Source organism: Saccostrea cucullata, unplaced genomic scaffold, assembly GCF_032062105.1.
Source record: "Saccostrea cucullata isolate Sc308-1 unplaced genomic scaffold, CSIRO_AGI_Scuc_v1 ctg230, whole genome shotgun sequence".
NCBI lineage: Eukaryota > Metazoa > Mollusca > Bivalvia > Ostreida > Ostreidae > Saccostrea > Saccostrea cuccullata.
The window spans coordinates 95,916-111,825 of NW_026925128.1; the positions used below are offsets into that span (position 1 = coordinate 95,916).

General features: G+C 29.9%; 2 protein-coding genes across 3 annotated transcripts; one reads left to right on the top strand and one right to left on the bottom strand.

The window, feature by feature from the left end:
• Positions 1-1,281: 1,281 nt before the first annotated feature.
• Positions 1,282-13,660, bottom strand: LOC134268117 (uncharacterized). 2 transcript variants are annotated; one of them, XM_062750321.1, is made up of 14 exons: positions 13,505-13,660; positions 11,922-11,974; positions 11,605-11,659; positions 10,793-10,849; positions 10,539-10,599; positions 10,213-10,300; positions 9,969-10,058; positions 9,405-9,440; positions 9,037-9,115; positions 8,789-8,919; positions 8,271-8,347; positions 8,086-8,156; positions 4,582-4,749; positions 1,282-2,507 (listed from the first exon to the last, which is right to left on the bottom strand). In XM_062750321.1, the coding sequence occupies exons 1-13, from the start codon at positions 13,559-13,561 to the stop codon at positions 4,594-4,596; spliced, it is 1,011 nt and encodes a 336-aa protein (XP_062606305.1). In that variant the 5' UTR covers positions 13,562-13,660; the 3' UTR covers positions 1,282-2,507; positions 4,582-4,593. The 2 variants fall into 2 exon arrangements, with proteins under 2 accessions (XP_062606305.1, XP_062606306.1); XM_062750322.1 differs by lacking the exon at positions 4,582-4,749.
• A 270-nt stretch (positions 13,661-13,930) lies between these two features.
• Positions 13,931-15,634, top strand: LOC134268110 (uncharacterized). Its single transcript, XM_062750309.1, has 4 exons — positions 13,931-14,064; positions 14,413-14,548; positions 14,976-15,052; positions 15,301-15,634. Exons 1-4 carry the CDS (start codon positions 14,001-14,003, stop codon positions 15,585-15,587), a joined length of 564 nt encoding a protein of 187 aa, XP_062606293.1. The 5' UTR covers positions 13,931-14,000; the 3' UTR covers positions 15,588-15,634.
• The last annotated feature ends 276 nt before the right edge of the window (positions 15,635-15,910 follow it).

Here is a 15,910-nt window from a genome sequence, read left to right on the forward strand (position 1 = left end):
GTTGTGATCACAATAATAAGATTATCCTGTTGTGAAATTGATATATGAAATCAACAGGTCAGCTTATCAACTTTGCTTTGGTATCATTTGTTAGAATGCCATGTTGTGTTTTGTTGCAATACTTATTTCAATAATGGTTGTTATTTCAATAGGTTGCAGCAATGTTTTCAAACAATGACAATGTACTGCCAAAATGTTTTACTCCAAAAAAATCTGTTGATATTCCTTGTAACATCAACTTATCTATCAGTACCCTGTATAGAAATTGATTGTAAAGATGCATGAATATGGGAAGATGAGGATAAAAGTTGGTCAACCAACTGACCATAAAATTAAGTTGTACATGTAAGTTTGCCATCAGTGGTCATATCTGGTAATAATCACATATGAAACAGATTTGTCAAACTGTGGTTTGTTTTATTTCATGTTTAGTGGGCTTATACATGTATTGAATCAACATACAAATTACATACAGACATAAATAGCAATGACCAGAGGAAAAATAAATAACTGTTCATTATATAAATAAAAATATTCACTTGTATTCCTACCAAATAAATAATAGGAGATATTATGACAAGACTCAATTAATAAATGGGAACCAAAGCACCAATTACAAATTTAGTTCATTAGCTTGATTACATAGTTATTTTACACACAGAATCAAATCATTTTATTATACCTGTGTAATTCTAGTAAATGTGAAATTGGATGCGTATCAGAGAAGCAATTTTATTTTTCATTTGGATCTGTAGTACACAATTATTCAAAATGATATTATATCAGATATATTTGGTCACAATAATGTTGTATAAAATAAAAATAAGTTTATAAATACTGTTGATTTTGGTTTTAAATACATATTGTTCTTCTAACACCTTGTTAAGTGCTTTATTCAAATAATTAGCTGTGTGAAAAATGAACACATACATGTATATGGCTAATGTATAAAATTCATTTCAAGTACATTTATTATTATGTCATCCAAATAAATTGGAAGCATATGTTAAACATTTTATAAAGTTACATGTACTTCTAAAAATAAATGCACTAAGCAAAATATATACTGTCAAAAAACATTCACATAAAACATAGTGAGACGATCTTCTAAAATTTGTTCTTACTTTGTTCTAAAATTTGTTCTTACTTTGTGCATAGTTTTCGAGGTGGGTGGGTTTTGTCATTATTCAGTGATTATGAAATTAACAAAATGTATTGAGTAATATTCTTTATATTTTTTTAATTTTATCTCTAGGCAAGATTTTGAAACTCATCTTACCTTTTTAAACATTTAAATTCATTTTACTTTGATGGTTATAAGGCTATGGGTTTATATGTACAATCTAAAAGACTGACAAAATATGATATATTAAGCTAAAAAAATTTTATCTATTGAAATTGGTCAGTAGGGTCTGATATACTCATTTTTGGTTTTTACAAAGGAGCATTTTTTAACTTTTTTTCGGGGGTGGGGGGTTCAACATTTAAAATGTATTAAATATACATATATATATTTGTTCACAGTGTAACAGAGCAACAACAACAAAAACAAAAGGCAAAAATTATCTCTACCTGTATATATAATTTGTTCATGAATCAGGTTGAGAAAATAGAAAAATAAAATTATCATGGAAAACATTATACATTTATTGCTGTTTTTTAGGTCAATACAATGATTTAACCACCCAAAGAGTTCAATATTTGAGTGAGGTAATTATTGTACTTTGAAGGTGGCTAAATCATTGTATTGACTGATAAAACAACAATGTAATTGTTTTTTTTTATATGATTCAATGATTATGTGAGCAGTCCATGTCATATTGTTTACATTTCCTGAAGTACTAGCCAAATGCAATGAGAAAAACAGTGTATATAAAGCATTACCAGGTATTAATTTTAAATGTCTTTAGTTGCTTTAGCTGTTGAAAAAAAAATCAGCACTTTTGTAGGGGAACAGCCTTTCAAAAAATAGTTTTATTCTAAATTGAAGTAAAAATTCTCATTTGGGGGAAGGGGGTGGGGGTTCTATGCACCCCATTTCACCCCAAGTTATATATTCCTAATGTTATGTACACCTGAGCAAAAATCGGTAGCAGGTGAAATAACTTTCTAAAACTATTTGTATCAATTTGGAATTTCCCGATCTTTTTTTTTTAGATCAATGTAGAGAAAATAAATCCTTATATTCACCTGGAAGGTCACATGCAGGTGAATATAACATATTACTTTTTCTACATTGCTGGATCTCACCCAACCAGAGAGACAGGAATTATTCAATCATATAATAATGCTGCTTATCACTTGGACTGCTTTCATTGTTACTCAAAGTTGATAATTAAAAATCCTCCATTTCCCGCACTTTCTTCCACTGGTACAAACATCGCCATCTCCAGTTAATATAACCTTTTGATTCATTCCTCCTGCCTATTTTCTTCACCCGACATACTGGGTGCTGAATCAAGCTCCTGTATTGCAGCTTTTTTGGTTATTCTGGCCATAAAAGCCACCTAGGATGGAAAATATATTTCAGATCATTTATTACCGGTATGCTTAAACTTCAGTATGTTACATACAACACTATTTAGCATCATTTTTACCAGTACTTTCTTTTAGGAAAATTTTAGAGTCAGGGGAAAATAATTATCTATTTCTTTCAATTATAAAAGTATTAACCTTGTGCATACTTTATTTCTTTTTAAAAAATTATTTTCAGCATTTTCTGCTTAACTTAATTTGAATATGACTGTCAATCTTCTTTTGGAAGCAAATTTCAGAGTTGGAAACAACATAAAACTTGTCTTAATTCTAGATTTTAAGAATATTATTTTTGATCCTTAGAATTAATTATGGTCTGCTATTTTAAAAAAAATGTTATTGAAGTTAAAACTTTGACCTGGTTATTGTGTTTAAAGACAATCTGATAAACATCACAGGTCTTTGATTCACCCTGAAATTCTGAAAGTATTTTAGTACAGAGATTACCAAAATTCCGAGCATTTCAAAGATCTGATTAATTCTGAAAGTCATTGCGATATATTGTGATATTTTTAAAGATTGCAATATGTATTGCAATATTTTCAATGTAATAAAAATGGCATTTTCTTACTAAATTTACTTTAATTTACATGCGGAATGTACATAACAATGATAAGTAACCAATACGGAAAAAAGATCTTGTTGATTTCATTTAAGTTATGCTCTGAAATGTTCCCACAAAACAACTTCTGACTTACTATTTGGCTAAATAACAAACTTTCATAAGTCCATTTTTATATTTAATGTTATTAGTAACAATATATCGATATTACAAAATCGTATTGCGATACGATATTTTTTGCCATTGTATTGCAATATATTGAAATATCGATATTATTGTCCAGCTCTATTACTAATATACCTTTATTTGTTATTAAACTGCATTTCAATGAATTTTTCCTTTTCTTATTAAATACCATGTTTAAATTTTGAGACATTGACTAATATGCAGTTACCCTAAGCAGAGCATATTACTTTAAAATTTGTTACCCTGAATGATATGCAGATATATAGCCTTAGGAAGCTGATGTTGATTTTTGAAACAGTTCCATCTCTGTGTGCACTTTCAGTATTTTGTTTAATGACATTAACATGCTACCGCAAAAATAAACATATAAAATGAACACAAACATACAAGTAATTAGTTACCAAGATGAAATCATAATATCTAAATATTTCTGAATATGACAGAGAAAATTGTTGTTGCAGTATATGAGGAAATTTCTGTCCTGTAATACATTTGCCGTTGCCCTTGTTATGGTTTCACAAATTGTTTTCATCCATAGAATATCAAAAACATTCAAAGACTAAGAAAAAAGATAATTAGCATGACAAAGTAGTATATTTATAATTATCCGTTACTTGAGGAAAAAGTAAATTAAGAGTTGGAATCATGCACACACATAACACAAAACAACATAAAACAGAAGGGTTATTGGTCACAATGCTCACTTGAATTACATATTTGTCTAGTCTCTGTCAATGCTCAATCTTAGTTAAAGTCCATATACAAGACATTAATCACATATTGGTTTCGCATATCATAATAAACTGTACATTTGTATTGCAATTCTTTTACCAGGATCAATTTTGAGGTATAGTATAGGTCATCCACCATTGAGGCATTTGAGGGGATATTTTCATTAAATTCAAATCATCTAGAATATGCAGCAAGGATTTTTGAAGTTGTCTTTTCTGAACTTGCAGATCTTAAGAAGATTTTTAAGTGAAACAATCTTTAATTCTATTTTTTAAAAATTTATTTAATTATTATACATTACACATGTATCTCCTCAAAAAAGAATGAATGATTATAAATTTGATTGATTGTGTTCCATACATTCTAGAGGAGATAAAAGTGTGGCAAAGACACTTCATACAATACACAAGTACTAACCATTAAAAAACAGACGCTGGACAATTTGTAATCAGAAAAGTGAGCCTCTGGCTTAATTCAGCTAAAAAGCACAAAAAAAAACAGACCAAAAAAAAGACTAAACTACCGGTAAACGAAAAGTCAGGATGCTATGACACAGTGATGGATACCTGAACAACAACTCAATGACTCCTGGTCTGAGACATGCTTGAGAACTTGTTATGAGCAGAATCCTCCATCAGAGGAGAGGAGGGGCTTTCCTCGGGACAAGTAAAATAAGATGCTACCGGGTACTCCCTCACTTTGCCAGGATTTACTCTGTGGCTCAAAAACGCCATCTGTTGTCAAAAAAGAGCAGTTTCAGCAGCAGATGACATTTTTGAAACACTTCTTTAACAAAATTTTGTAACACATGCACACAGATTAATCTAAACTAGATTTTGTAGATGTACATTACAGTTAATGTTATGTTAAATAACTTTGAGCAGCTTACTCTGGCTTATAATAAAGATACATTCAAACTGTGTTAGAAACATTGAAAATCTGGGTAACTTCATGAACAAAGCCTCATATTTTTCCAACAGCTGATAATGACAACTTAAGCTGAGCTATAGGGACCCTGCCATGCTACACTGTAATATGCAATATGGGAAACATTAGCAAGGGAAATACAAAAAGCACTATGTTCTCTGCCATTCAGTCATGAAAATGACAAGTAAATCATCCATTTACAAAACCAAATAAGTATAATAACTCCATGATTTTACAACCTCTTATTTTTTTTTTCCAAAAAAGATTAGCTGTAAAAAACATTAGATTGGAATTCTTTAAGAGTATATAGTTTTAAAACATGCTCATAATGAATTAATAATGAATGAATTGATAACATTTTTTTTAAAGTTTAGCAATGCATGCATATCACCTTAAAAGAAGTAATAAATCACAATTATAACAAATCCAAAGAAGAAGGTATGGTTTCCATACAAATTTTGCCCTGTGATTTTCTAAAAAATAAAACTGATGTTAAAATTGAAAACTCATGCTTTTTAAATAATTGAAATTCAATGCAGAAAAATCATACAAGTAATTTTTCTCACATGTGCTTTTAACGTAGGTCGCGGGTTTGCTGACGTCATTAAAACTGGGTACACATATGACTTGTGCACAGCTGAGCTGTAACTTTTGTTGAAAGTAGTTTATAGTAACATATTCATAGAACATGCTGTCATGCTACACTGCATTTCAATATGCATGTGATTTTTAAGTATTAAATACATGTATTACATGTGTATAATTATAAAACAAACATTAAGAAGGGTAATACAAAAAGCACTATCATTTTAGTGGAAATGCACTAACAAACTGTTTATTACCATTGTCTTCTACGATAATTTATCTACACAACCATATATAGCATGTATGTCTTTGTTTTCATTTATCTCCGTAAACAGCGTCAAAACTTTGTTCACCGATGGACAGTCAAACTCAATTATGAAACGGTATGTGCTTATCTCAGACAAATCTATATAAAGGTTGATCACAAATTAAAAACTGCTAAGGCACTACCGGGGTAATACAAATGAAACATAAACTAAATCATATATAATATATATAATATATATATGTACATTTTTGAGCGGATTGACCTCTTGTACAACGACTGAGTAAACTTTCCATTTTTTAAATTTTAACTCCACCCTAATGTGAATGTTGATTTAATTATTTTTAAAAATTCTCTACGCTTTAGATAGTGATCATGCAAGTGAAGAAAAACTGTCTCTTTTTATGTAAAAAAAACATGTATTTAAAAACAGCGTAAAGAGATAAAAGGGTAACATTATTAATAACATGCAATACGTATTAAAAATCCAAAATAGGGAAACCTTCAGAAAAACAGAAAAGGGAGGGGGGTTCGATACTCCTACGCATACATATTTTATTCGCTGCGTTGTTTTTGAATTAATGTTATATGTATACATTAAAAGTTGATTGTGCCAAATAAAATTAATGTTTAAGGAGGCCTTTTTTCAAGAAATATGATGAAACAAAACATGATGAGGCAGCTTTTTACATTGTACAAAACCTCAAAAAATGCTTATATTTTATTGATTTAGCAATAAAAAGGGTCAATGAGGCACCCTTGGAAGAGATGAGGGAGGGCCTGAGAACCAAGAAATTAATTTTTTTTTTTTGCCTAAATTATCGTCCCATTTACCCCTATAAAATTCCTTTTAAGTACGCTTTTTTACTATCCTTATACACTGTACGTATATTAAGCATAAAATAAAATCAAATTAATAACTATTTTTTTCAATAAATGCATGATTCAGAAGAAGTTATTGTTGATTTGATAGCCTTGCTGAATTTTCTGACGAAAAGGGATATAAACAAAGCATAAAAAACATATTTGGGGGTTGGGGATGTTAGTAGTCCTTGCATACCTATCAACCAAACTTAATCAAGAAGTCCAGAGGGGAATACAAACTTTTATTTTGCAAATTATCCGCGCATGAATAAAAAAAAGAAACGGTTAGAAATAAACACAAAAAGGAAACTAAAGGACTGATTGTTGGCTTACGCCTTTTACGTGAATTTTCAATAATATTAGACGTAATAAGCTGAAAGGAAAAAAATGTCTAATAGTAATTATTATGATACTGGTCATTTGAAAGCAGATATATGTTTCGATAATCACATCGTCAAGCGTTATATTTTATGACTTGTTCTTAGAAAATAAGAAAAAATGAACCCGCAGACATATTAATTTTTTTACATAGATTTATTTCAAATCAGTTTTATTTTTAAATACCAAAGGATAAACAAATTCGTCTGCACGATTTAAAAGTTATCGATATTTTTTTAATCAAAACCTTGAAAACAAGCCAAAAACGACGTTTTTCCTATACAATTCAATAGAATACCGTTGAAAATGTAACTACAACAATGTTTGGAATTCAATTACACAAAAACGGTGCAGACGAATTTTATAAAATTTTCAGAGAATGAAAATCAAAGGTAGAGAAATCATATAGGTAATTTTCATGGTATGTTTTCGTACACTTTTAAAAGCCCTGTAAACCCGCTACCTACGTTAAATGCTAATTATGGTCATAAACATGTGCATTTTTATTTTCTTAAAAAGTTGCAGAAGACACCAATTTTCAATAGAATTTTCTTTCAGATAACATTGTCCACAGGTATCGCCCATAAAGATCTTGAGATATGTGATTTGTTATTGAATTTTGCACAAAATATCAAAAAATTAACGTGGGCGACGGCTGTGGACACTGTGTTCTAAAGGAAAACCACCCTTGAAATGTGCCAGTTTGAGGCTTTTTCTGTTGAAAATAGAGAAAAGCTTCTCATTTATGACGTCATAATTGCAGAATGGTAAACCTTTATGCCAAATTCTTTCCTGATTTATCAGAGTCATTTATTTAACAAATATTTAAGCCAGTTTTAAAACTTTTTGATGTCATTACATTTTTAGGGCTCAATAAAGCTAAAACCATACCTTCTTCTTTGTCGTTCCTGGCATTTCATTATAAGCATGTTTCACTATTAATAGTTGACTTTAATAGGAGGTAAATGTGTGCAATAACTATTTCCCCAGTGAAGAATTTCAAGTGCAGTGCAGATGGTTAAATTAACATGCACTGTGCTATGGATTTTACCTTGATCTGTGTAGGGGTGAGCTTCCTTAATGTTTCTCTATCCATTCCAAATACTATGGCATTCATTGCACCTTTAAAACCAAGTATATGTATACTATACAGTGTTATGACATGAGTGAAAATAAAAGTTACTTGTTAGAGGTCAAGGATATTAAGGTTATTGGTCAGAGGTCAAGGATATTTACCATGCAAGGGAGCTGTGAGTGCGGCCAGTATGACAAGAGCAAAAACAGGCTCATCTGGTGAGGCAGCATTCTGTATTCTGTAATAAGTCAAATGTACCAGGTAGGAGAATTCAAATAGAATCAACATAGAAGGTATTCTAATGTAGCTTGTTACCTCAAATTTGGATATTGTAACCAGTGGAAAAAATATATACATGTATTCTTGAATGGACAGATGCAAGTTTCAATGTGATGTAATGAATAATAATTTTTCATAAACCAATTATTTTTTGTTTTTTTTTTCAAACAAAATTCTCATTTCTAAGACCTTTCTCTCTTTGAATTTGCATACTTTTAGTTAGAAAATAATTTTGATTTCACTTGATTGTTTTCAGTTTAACATGTTTAAGATGTTATAAAACACCCTATATCCTCAAACAAATATACATGTAAAGGAAACCTTTAATCATTACATACAGTCATGTACAAGTCATATCTTTTAAGAGCTCTGTAAATAAAGTATGAATAACAACACAGACCTGTTTATAAGAGGAAATATGGAGGCAGCCAAATATATAAATGGGTAGGCTCTTAGAGATTTGATGTCATCTTTAAGCATGACTGTCTGTCTCTCGGTATCTGCATCATATGTACCTTTCCAAGTGGACAACTAGACAAAAAAATTATCAAAGCTTGTTTAGGTGATTTTTATCTATAAAACATATATGAATGTGTAATTGAAGAAAGGTCCATGTGGTGAATGAATTGTTTTATATGAAGCACTTACTCTTCTATTCAGTGTGACAATGATGTAAATATAGGTCACAACCAATACTGTAATGGCTATAAATAACGGTCCATACCATCTGAAAATAAAAATATTGTTAAAGAATGTACATGTATTTCTTTTGATTTTTGGCTTTTTCTCTTTTAATTTTGGACATCATAAACATTTTAAACTTAGAGTATAAAAAATATAGGAGTTTCCATATGCATTAAAAAACCTGAATTTGAGATATCAGTGTTCCAGATAATGAAGTTAACTGTATTTACTTTTCAAAACTTTATCATGTAATAAAATAAATGGAGGAAATAAAATACTTGTATATTAAGAAACGAAAAACAAAGAATGCATGGTTACTTAAATGTACTCACACTCCAAATCTCCAACCAAGATCATTTACAATCCAGCTGTAACAACAACAAACAGCTGTTATAAAACACAGAAAAGTGAGGGTTACTGGGGGGTTTAAATACTGTAGACGTACTTTTTTATATATCTGTTTAATCCGCGTGTAGAAAAAAGATTGTCAATATATGCCTTACATTTATATTAAGTACGCTAGGACAAATTTCCGCGGAAAATTTGTGACCGCGTACATAGCGTAAATTAATACCACGCGGAAAAAAGTACTTTTACAGTAATCTAATTCTTCACCCTATATTTACTGGATAATATTTGGTGGTCCATGAATGAACAAAAATGAATACTATACACAATATACATGTATATGCTTTTCTAAAAAAAAAAATTCTGCAAACACTGTGATAGATGTTTGCTTAGTATAACTTGTAATGCAATAAATTTTTGGGAAATAATCTTGTCAATACAATGTAAAAGAAATTTCCAAGAAAAGAATTTTGTCTTCGGTGAGTCTCTTTGACAGATCAGTAAAAGCTGTTCATGGACACAAAATCAGTATCTTTATGAATACATACCACCAAGCACCTGCTGGTCCATAATGGTTCCCAGCAAATGGTAGGAACGAAATAACAGCAGGAACAATCCATCCTAGGATATGGAACAGTCTGAAAGACAAAGAAAAATTATCATATTTCTTGAAATTGCAGGAATTAATCATATTTACGAAACAATTCCAATCACCATTGCTCAATGACAAATACACTGTTTTATGAAAAAGTTCATGAAAGACAAAACATTGCTCACTCAAAAAGTACTCACATTTCAAACTTCTCTATATTTCTGGTTTTTACTACATTCATAAATAAATTGAATGTGATTATACACACCCAAACCAACACACACCAGTCTGTAAATAGATTTTAATCCATTGAATGATAGATATTTGAAAATTTTGAATATGGCCGACAATTTGAAAGCTTTAATCTCTTATTTTTGCATCATAGTCATTAAAACTTAACTAAAAAAAAATCAGTGATTAATATGCAGTTTTCAGATAAATCAAATGCATTTTATATTGCTTTTGTTATTCATATCTGAGTATAAAATAAAAATATGCCTTCATAAAAACTTCAAACCAGACCTACCAAAGTAACTTAACCACCAGGCTTGAAAATCACACATGGGTCCATCTGGGCGTATATCTCCCTAAAAAAAAAGATATGTCATCAAACACTCTGCGTAATGTAATTATTAATGCTATACTCCATTTCTTTGGATTCCTCAATGAGAATAATTTATACAAAGAACATGGGTGTAAAATCTGATTTCACAAGTTTCATGCTTATTCTAATAACTACACATTAACATACCATTTGAACTACATAATTATGTCACTCACCATTAAATAAGCTATACTGTCAAAGAAAGCGGCAATACTCAGATACAAGATCAGTCTCTACAAAAATTTTAAAAAAGGATTAATACCAGAAATAGCAATCAAAAAATTTTAGCCTAGCTAGCTAGGAATGACATGAGTGTAATTTTATTACGAGTTCTTCAAGTTAGTAATGTTTTTTTTTATAATGAAAAAAAAAAGTAAAGTTAAACTATAAGCTGATTTCTTTACTTTTTAAACAAAGAAGAAAAGAATATTAGGACAATTATTGCTTTGTGCCACTCCTGTTTTAAATGGTGAAAAATTCTGAATATTCCCTAAAAACTCTAATCAGTAATAAAAACTGTTAGACATGAAAAAATTTACGATATTTATATCATAAATATTTATTTAATTTGCTACTTATTGAAATCTGAATTACTTTATCATTTGTTCATTTTTTTAAAAAAAAATTATTTAAAAAAAATTGATTTCATTGACAATTGATTGGCAAATTTTCAACTTCATAAAAACTGATGGTGCAAATGTTTTGGCAACAGCAAAAGCAGCTTCCTAATAAAATGGAAAGTTATGGGTATTTTTGGCTTTTGTCACATCTAATGATGATTGATAATAGAAATAAAACATGTGTGGTCATGCCTCGTTTACACCCTTCAGAACATTTTTTAATAATTAATGCAGTGATGTAAAATTGCAAATTATACTGACCATATTGATTATGCTGTAATTTTATTGAACTTGTACTTAATATAATATTTATTAAAACCTTGTATATCTATGCAAAAGTAAATATATCTGATCAGAAAATAAATTACCTGTGAAAATGCAGCATGTTTTCTGAAGAGCCATATCACAATGATCATAAATAAACTATAAACAAAAAACAATACATTCAGTCAGTAGATTCACAAAATCATTTTTCCTCTAAACTTCAGAGTTTATTTCAGTTAGTTGAAAACAGGGTACAATTTGTTGTTACTATTCATCATGTTGATATGATTTAATTCAGATGTAATTTATTAAACATTTGAAAGGAAAAAGTCTTAACAAATATGCAACAAGTCAAGTTTGAATTAATGATAAGATCTCTATTCATTTTTTTTCAAAACAGCTAGGAGAATAAATTTCTTACCATCCTATCAGAGAAATGGAAGCTATGCCTCGCCTTACATGAATGAGAGCATCCTGTTACCAAACAGTAAAAAAAAATATTAGAATTCAAAAAATTTAATGCTAATCTAAATGATGTATCCTATTTAGTACGAGTTAAAATTTAAAACTTTACACCATTTACAAATGTGTGTTTCAAATATGCTTGCTTGCAATATATCATACATTACCGGGTAAATCAAATGGACTTTTTTGATGATACAATAATAATATCTAAAACTTTCTTATTTTTAGTTCTTAGAAAGGATTATATGAACACAATAAGCATGATATAAATTAAACTTCTAATGGGGACTTTATCATGACAAGAACACAAATTTGTTCAAACCATAGGCCTATGAGCAGGTAATGGGGGGAGGGGGGTTAAATGTTCACACAAAATGTTATCGACAAGCTTCTACAAGAATGAATATTTTACAGCCTGAAAATGTATTTATTTGATGCAATGTAAATAAAATACTACTAGTTAAAATCCTGCATTTAAAGTTTAAAAGCAAGATAAAGGTTTGATTTATTTTTAGAATTGATATTTATTAGAGTATTACTCAATTCACTAAATTTTACTTAGCATTAGTGTCCACGGGTGTCTTGTTAATTCCACAATATACATGCATCATTTTGATACTATAATTCATTTTATCTAACATACCAGATGCTGTATTTAATTTTATCTAACATACTGGCTCGTATATATCAATTTGATATTACATGACTACAACATGTTCAGTCTACTTGTTTTTAAATAATAAATAATCAAATTCCTCATCTTCAGCTGATCTTGTGGGAGATAAATACAATAAAGTACCACAAGGAAGGAACATCCTAGTCTACGTTTTGTTATCATGGTTTTCCTGTTGATTTGTTGTGAAATAAAGATATTTCCTTAATTACATCATGTCTATTCATCAACATGACGCATGAGTTGATCTGTTGATGCATAAGTAATTCTGTTACAAACACTGTATAGTAATATATATCAGTATATAGTGGCAAATGAAGATCACATTAAAAGACTTTTTACAAATCTGAAAAAACATAAAAAATGATAAAAGTAAAAAAGATATCAAAAATTCATATGAAAAAAATTGTCTTATAAAATTAAGTTCAAAAATCAAAAATTATTTCCTAAATACATCAAACAATATGATACATATGTATATATACAAAGATCATATGTCTATTTTACATGTTTGTATAGGTTCATCTTTTGTTTTCTTGTAAGTTTATACTCTTTATGCTCATTTGGGCACTGAATTAGTCATAAAACATATCTTATCTTATCTTATCTTATAGTGTTCTTTTTGTTTTGATTCTAATAATAATAAATCATATAGTGATGCATTAAGACCTGTAACATCTGGAAAGATCAAAAACGAAAAAAATTGTCTAAATTAAGCTATCAAAAATTATTTCCTACATCAAACAGTAGTTAAAATCCAACACAATTCATTTGTATCAAGATTTTTTAAATGAAAAATGACTGATTTGTATCAAACACTTGGCTCCAAAAACAATGAATTATATCTCAAATAAATAGATTCTTACGCAGTGTCCAGGATTGTCTGGAAATAAAGGACATTCCGCTGATTCGTTGTAAACCATCCTTTTGGGTCTGACTTTTTAAAACCGTAAAAGCGTCTGGTTTGTTGACATTTTGCAATAGGTGGATTTTCTGTCACTCAAAATCCTATCTCTATTACAAAAGAGTTCCAATGGTTTGCAAAATCGATCCCGAACGATATTGCGCTGCAAAGCAATATTTTATTTTTTGTAGCTTGAAATCCCCATAAACATAAAAATTGCATTGTTTTAAATAAATTAAAAAAAAAACGATAAAACATTTTTAGAAAATTCCATCTTATAGATGTCATAGAAAAATACAAGTTTAGACCTTTTTGCATGTTCATGTTCAACTTTAATTAATGATCACATTCATTTGCAAAGTGATCCGTGTCATTGGCCACATAGAAAACCAACGTGACGTGAAAACACAGTGCATGGTCATATTCTTTTTCATGTTATACACCTGAAAGTAAAGAAAATGGAAAACGTTTATTTTCTTTCAAAGATATTTATTTTCGTAGTATGTATAAATATTTCTAAAGGTAAGCATGCAATATATGTACTTAAAATAAAATTCAATTTATATTATACATATGTGCATGTTATGTAAAAATTTACGCATATGTTATCCAGTGTAAAAAGTTTTGTTTTGTTTTTTAACATAATGGATGAGGAAGCAATTAATTGTACCCATTTACAATGATTCTTGATTTGTCTATGCTATAGATCTAAACCTTCTGCCGTACTTATACTGGTCTGTAAGTTCTTATAAAAATTCATTTGAACAAATGAAACAAATATACTAGCAATTCTGGATTTGAAATATATAATAAAAAATATTATTCTGTCAGTTACTTAGTGCGCGTGTTTTGATTTTCACTAACTTGCAGGAGTAGGGGAAGTGTGTATGAAAGAGGGAAAAGAGCTTTACTGCGATGCTGGCTACACCTGCTGTAACCAAGGAAACGGAAAATGCTGCGGACCAGACTTTGTTTGTGGCATCGACGGAGCCTGTATTGCTTTGGCGTAAGATTGTTCATTCTTTACTTTACTTTTCTTTACTCACTCAAAATCATGATTGAAGTTTTTTAAATATTCCCATATTCTTGTTATCCATTTAAAATTCATTTTTTAAAAAACATATATTATGTACGGGGAAAATTCCGCCCCGCGTTATTTTTCGCCACTTTCGTCTTTGTCACATGTTAGCGAATTAAAAGACGGAGAGAATTCGAAGAAAAAGGTATACTTTCTGAAAACAAAACTATGATTGGGCGAAATTAAAAGTGTAGAATTTTTTTTTGCAAGTGTAAAGGGGTGAATAAGACAGGGCAAAAATAACCCTGTATACAGAAATTTGATTTTATTTAGTATATCACATTCTTTGTGTATGATTTGATTGTGTTCTATAGAAATTTGATCTTATTTTCAATATTTTATTAATTTATTTTAGGTACCTGATATTTCCTCCGATCATCACTGTCTTTGTTCTGATTATCATACTCTGCTTCTGTTGTTACTGCTGTCGCAGTAAGTACAAGATAAAAAAAATTTAATAAAACGACAAACCAAAGCCACTGGAGTGGATTTCCACATACATCTGTAGTTTATTGTTTCAGAACAGATTTTTTTTCTCGCGTAAACAATTTTGTAAACAATAATGCATAATCATATCAATGATTAGACGTCGTGCTCAGTTCAATGCTTGGAAAATTAAAATGTGAACGGTATACCATAAGTCTTTTGAAAGCTCATTTATTTTTAAACTATTTTTTCAGAGGATAAAGTGAAGAAAAAAGCCTTGGACAACGAGTATCCATTCGCCATGAACGCCTACCCACCGTCCCACAACGTACCGCCCACAGGTGTACCCCTCAGTATGATCTCCAAACTGAACAAGAAAACCCCCGTGACCCCCAAACCATCAAAACCGGTCAACAAAGCTGAGCAGTTCTTAGGACCCTCCCCAAAGTCCTGGGACGATAGAGAGCTCCCTAATTCACCAGCCCCTCCCTACATACAGCCCCAAGGGAAAAGCAAAGGGCGCCACAAAGACGTTTATTGAAATCTGTTGCATGAACATCTATCCAGTTGTAATAAATTTTGATTTTACTAGGAGTTAGTAAATTCAAAAATTACAATATGATAGATGAATTAATTTATTAAAAATAAATTTTGACTGATAAAAGAAAAAACCCACATTAATTGTAATTGTAATACTCAGTTTTAGAAATATTCATGAAAATATTCTGATATGAGATTCTGGCAGCTTAAGGCAGGGATGAAGTGTATCCAATGCGGAATGGCATCATCGTCAGCCATGGGTCTTTTTAAAATAAAAATGGAACTCATAAATTTACTTATCTTGTCATTGGTCATTTATTTTGT

What these genes read in the sequence shown, in the direction of transcription:
- LOC134268117 (XM_062750321.1), bottom strand. Translation starts at nt 13,561, where the DNA reads ATGGTTTACAACGAATCAGCGGAATGTCCTTTATTTCCAGACAATCCT. An exon ending in TCCATTTCTCTGATAGGATG is followed by an intron (nt 11,660 to 11,921) that starts GTAAGAAATTTA and finishes TTTTGTTTATAG; the next exon opens with TTTATTTATGATCATTGTGA. An exon ending in ACAGTATAGCTTATTTAATG is followed by an intron (nt 10,600 to 10,792) that starts GTGAGTGACATA and finishes CTTTTTTTTTAG; the next exon opens with GGAGATATACGCCCAGATGG.
- LOC134268110 (XM_062750309.1), top strand. Translation starts at nt 14,001, where the DNA reads ATGGAAAACGTTTATTTTCTTTCAAAGATATTTATTTTCGTAGTATGT. An exon ending in GGAGCCTGTATTGCTTTGGC is followed by an intron (nt 14,549 to 14,975) that starts GTAAGATTGTTC and finishes AATTTATTTTAG; the next exon opens with GTACCTGATATTTCCTCCGA. An exon ending in CTGTTGTTACTGCTGTCGCA is followed by an intron (nt 15,053 to 15,300) that starts GTAAGTACAAGA and finishes CTATTTTTTCAG; the next exon opens with AGGATAAAGTGAAGAAAAAA.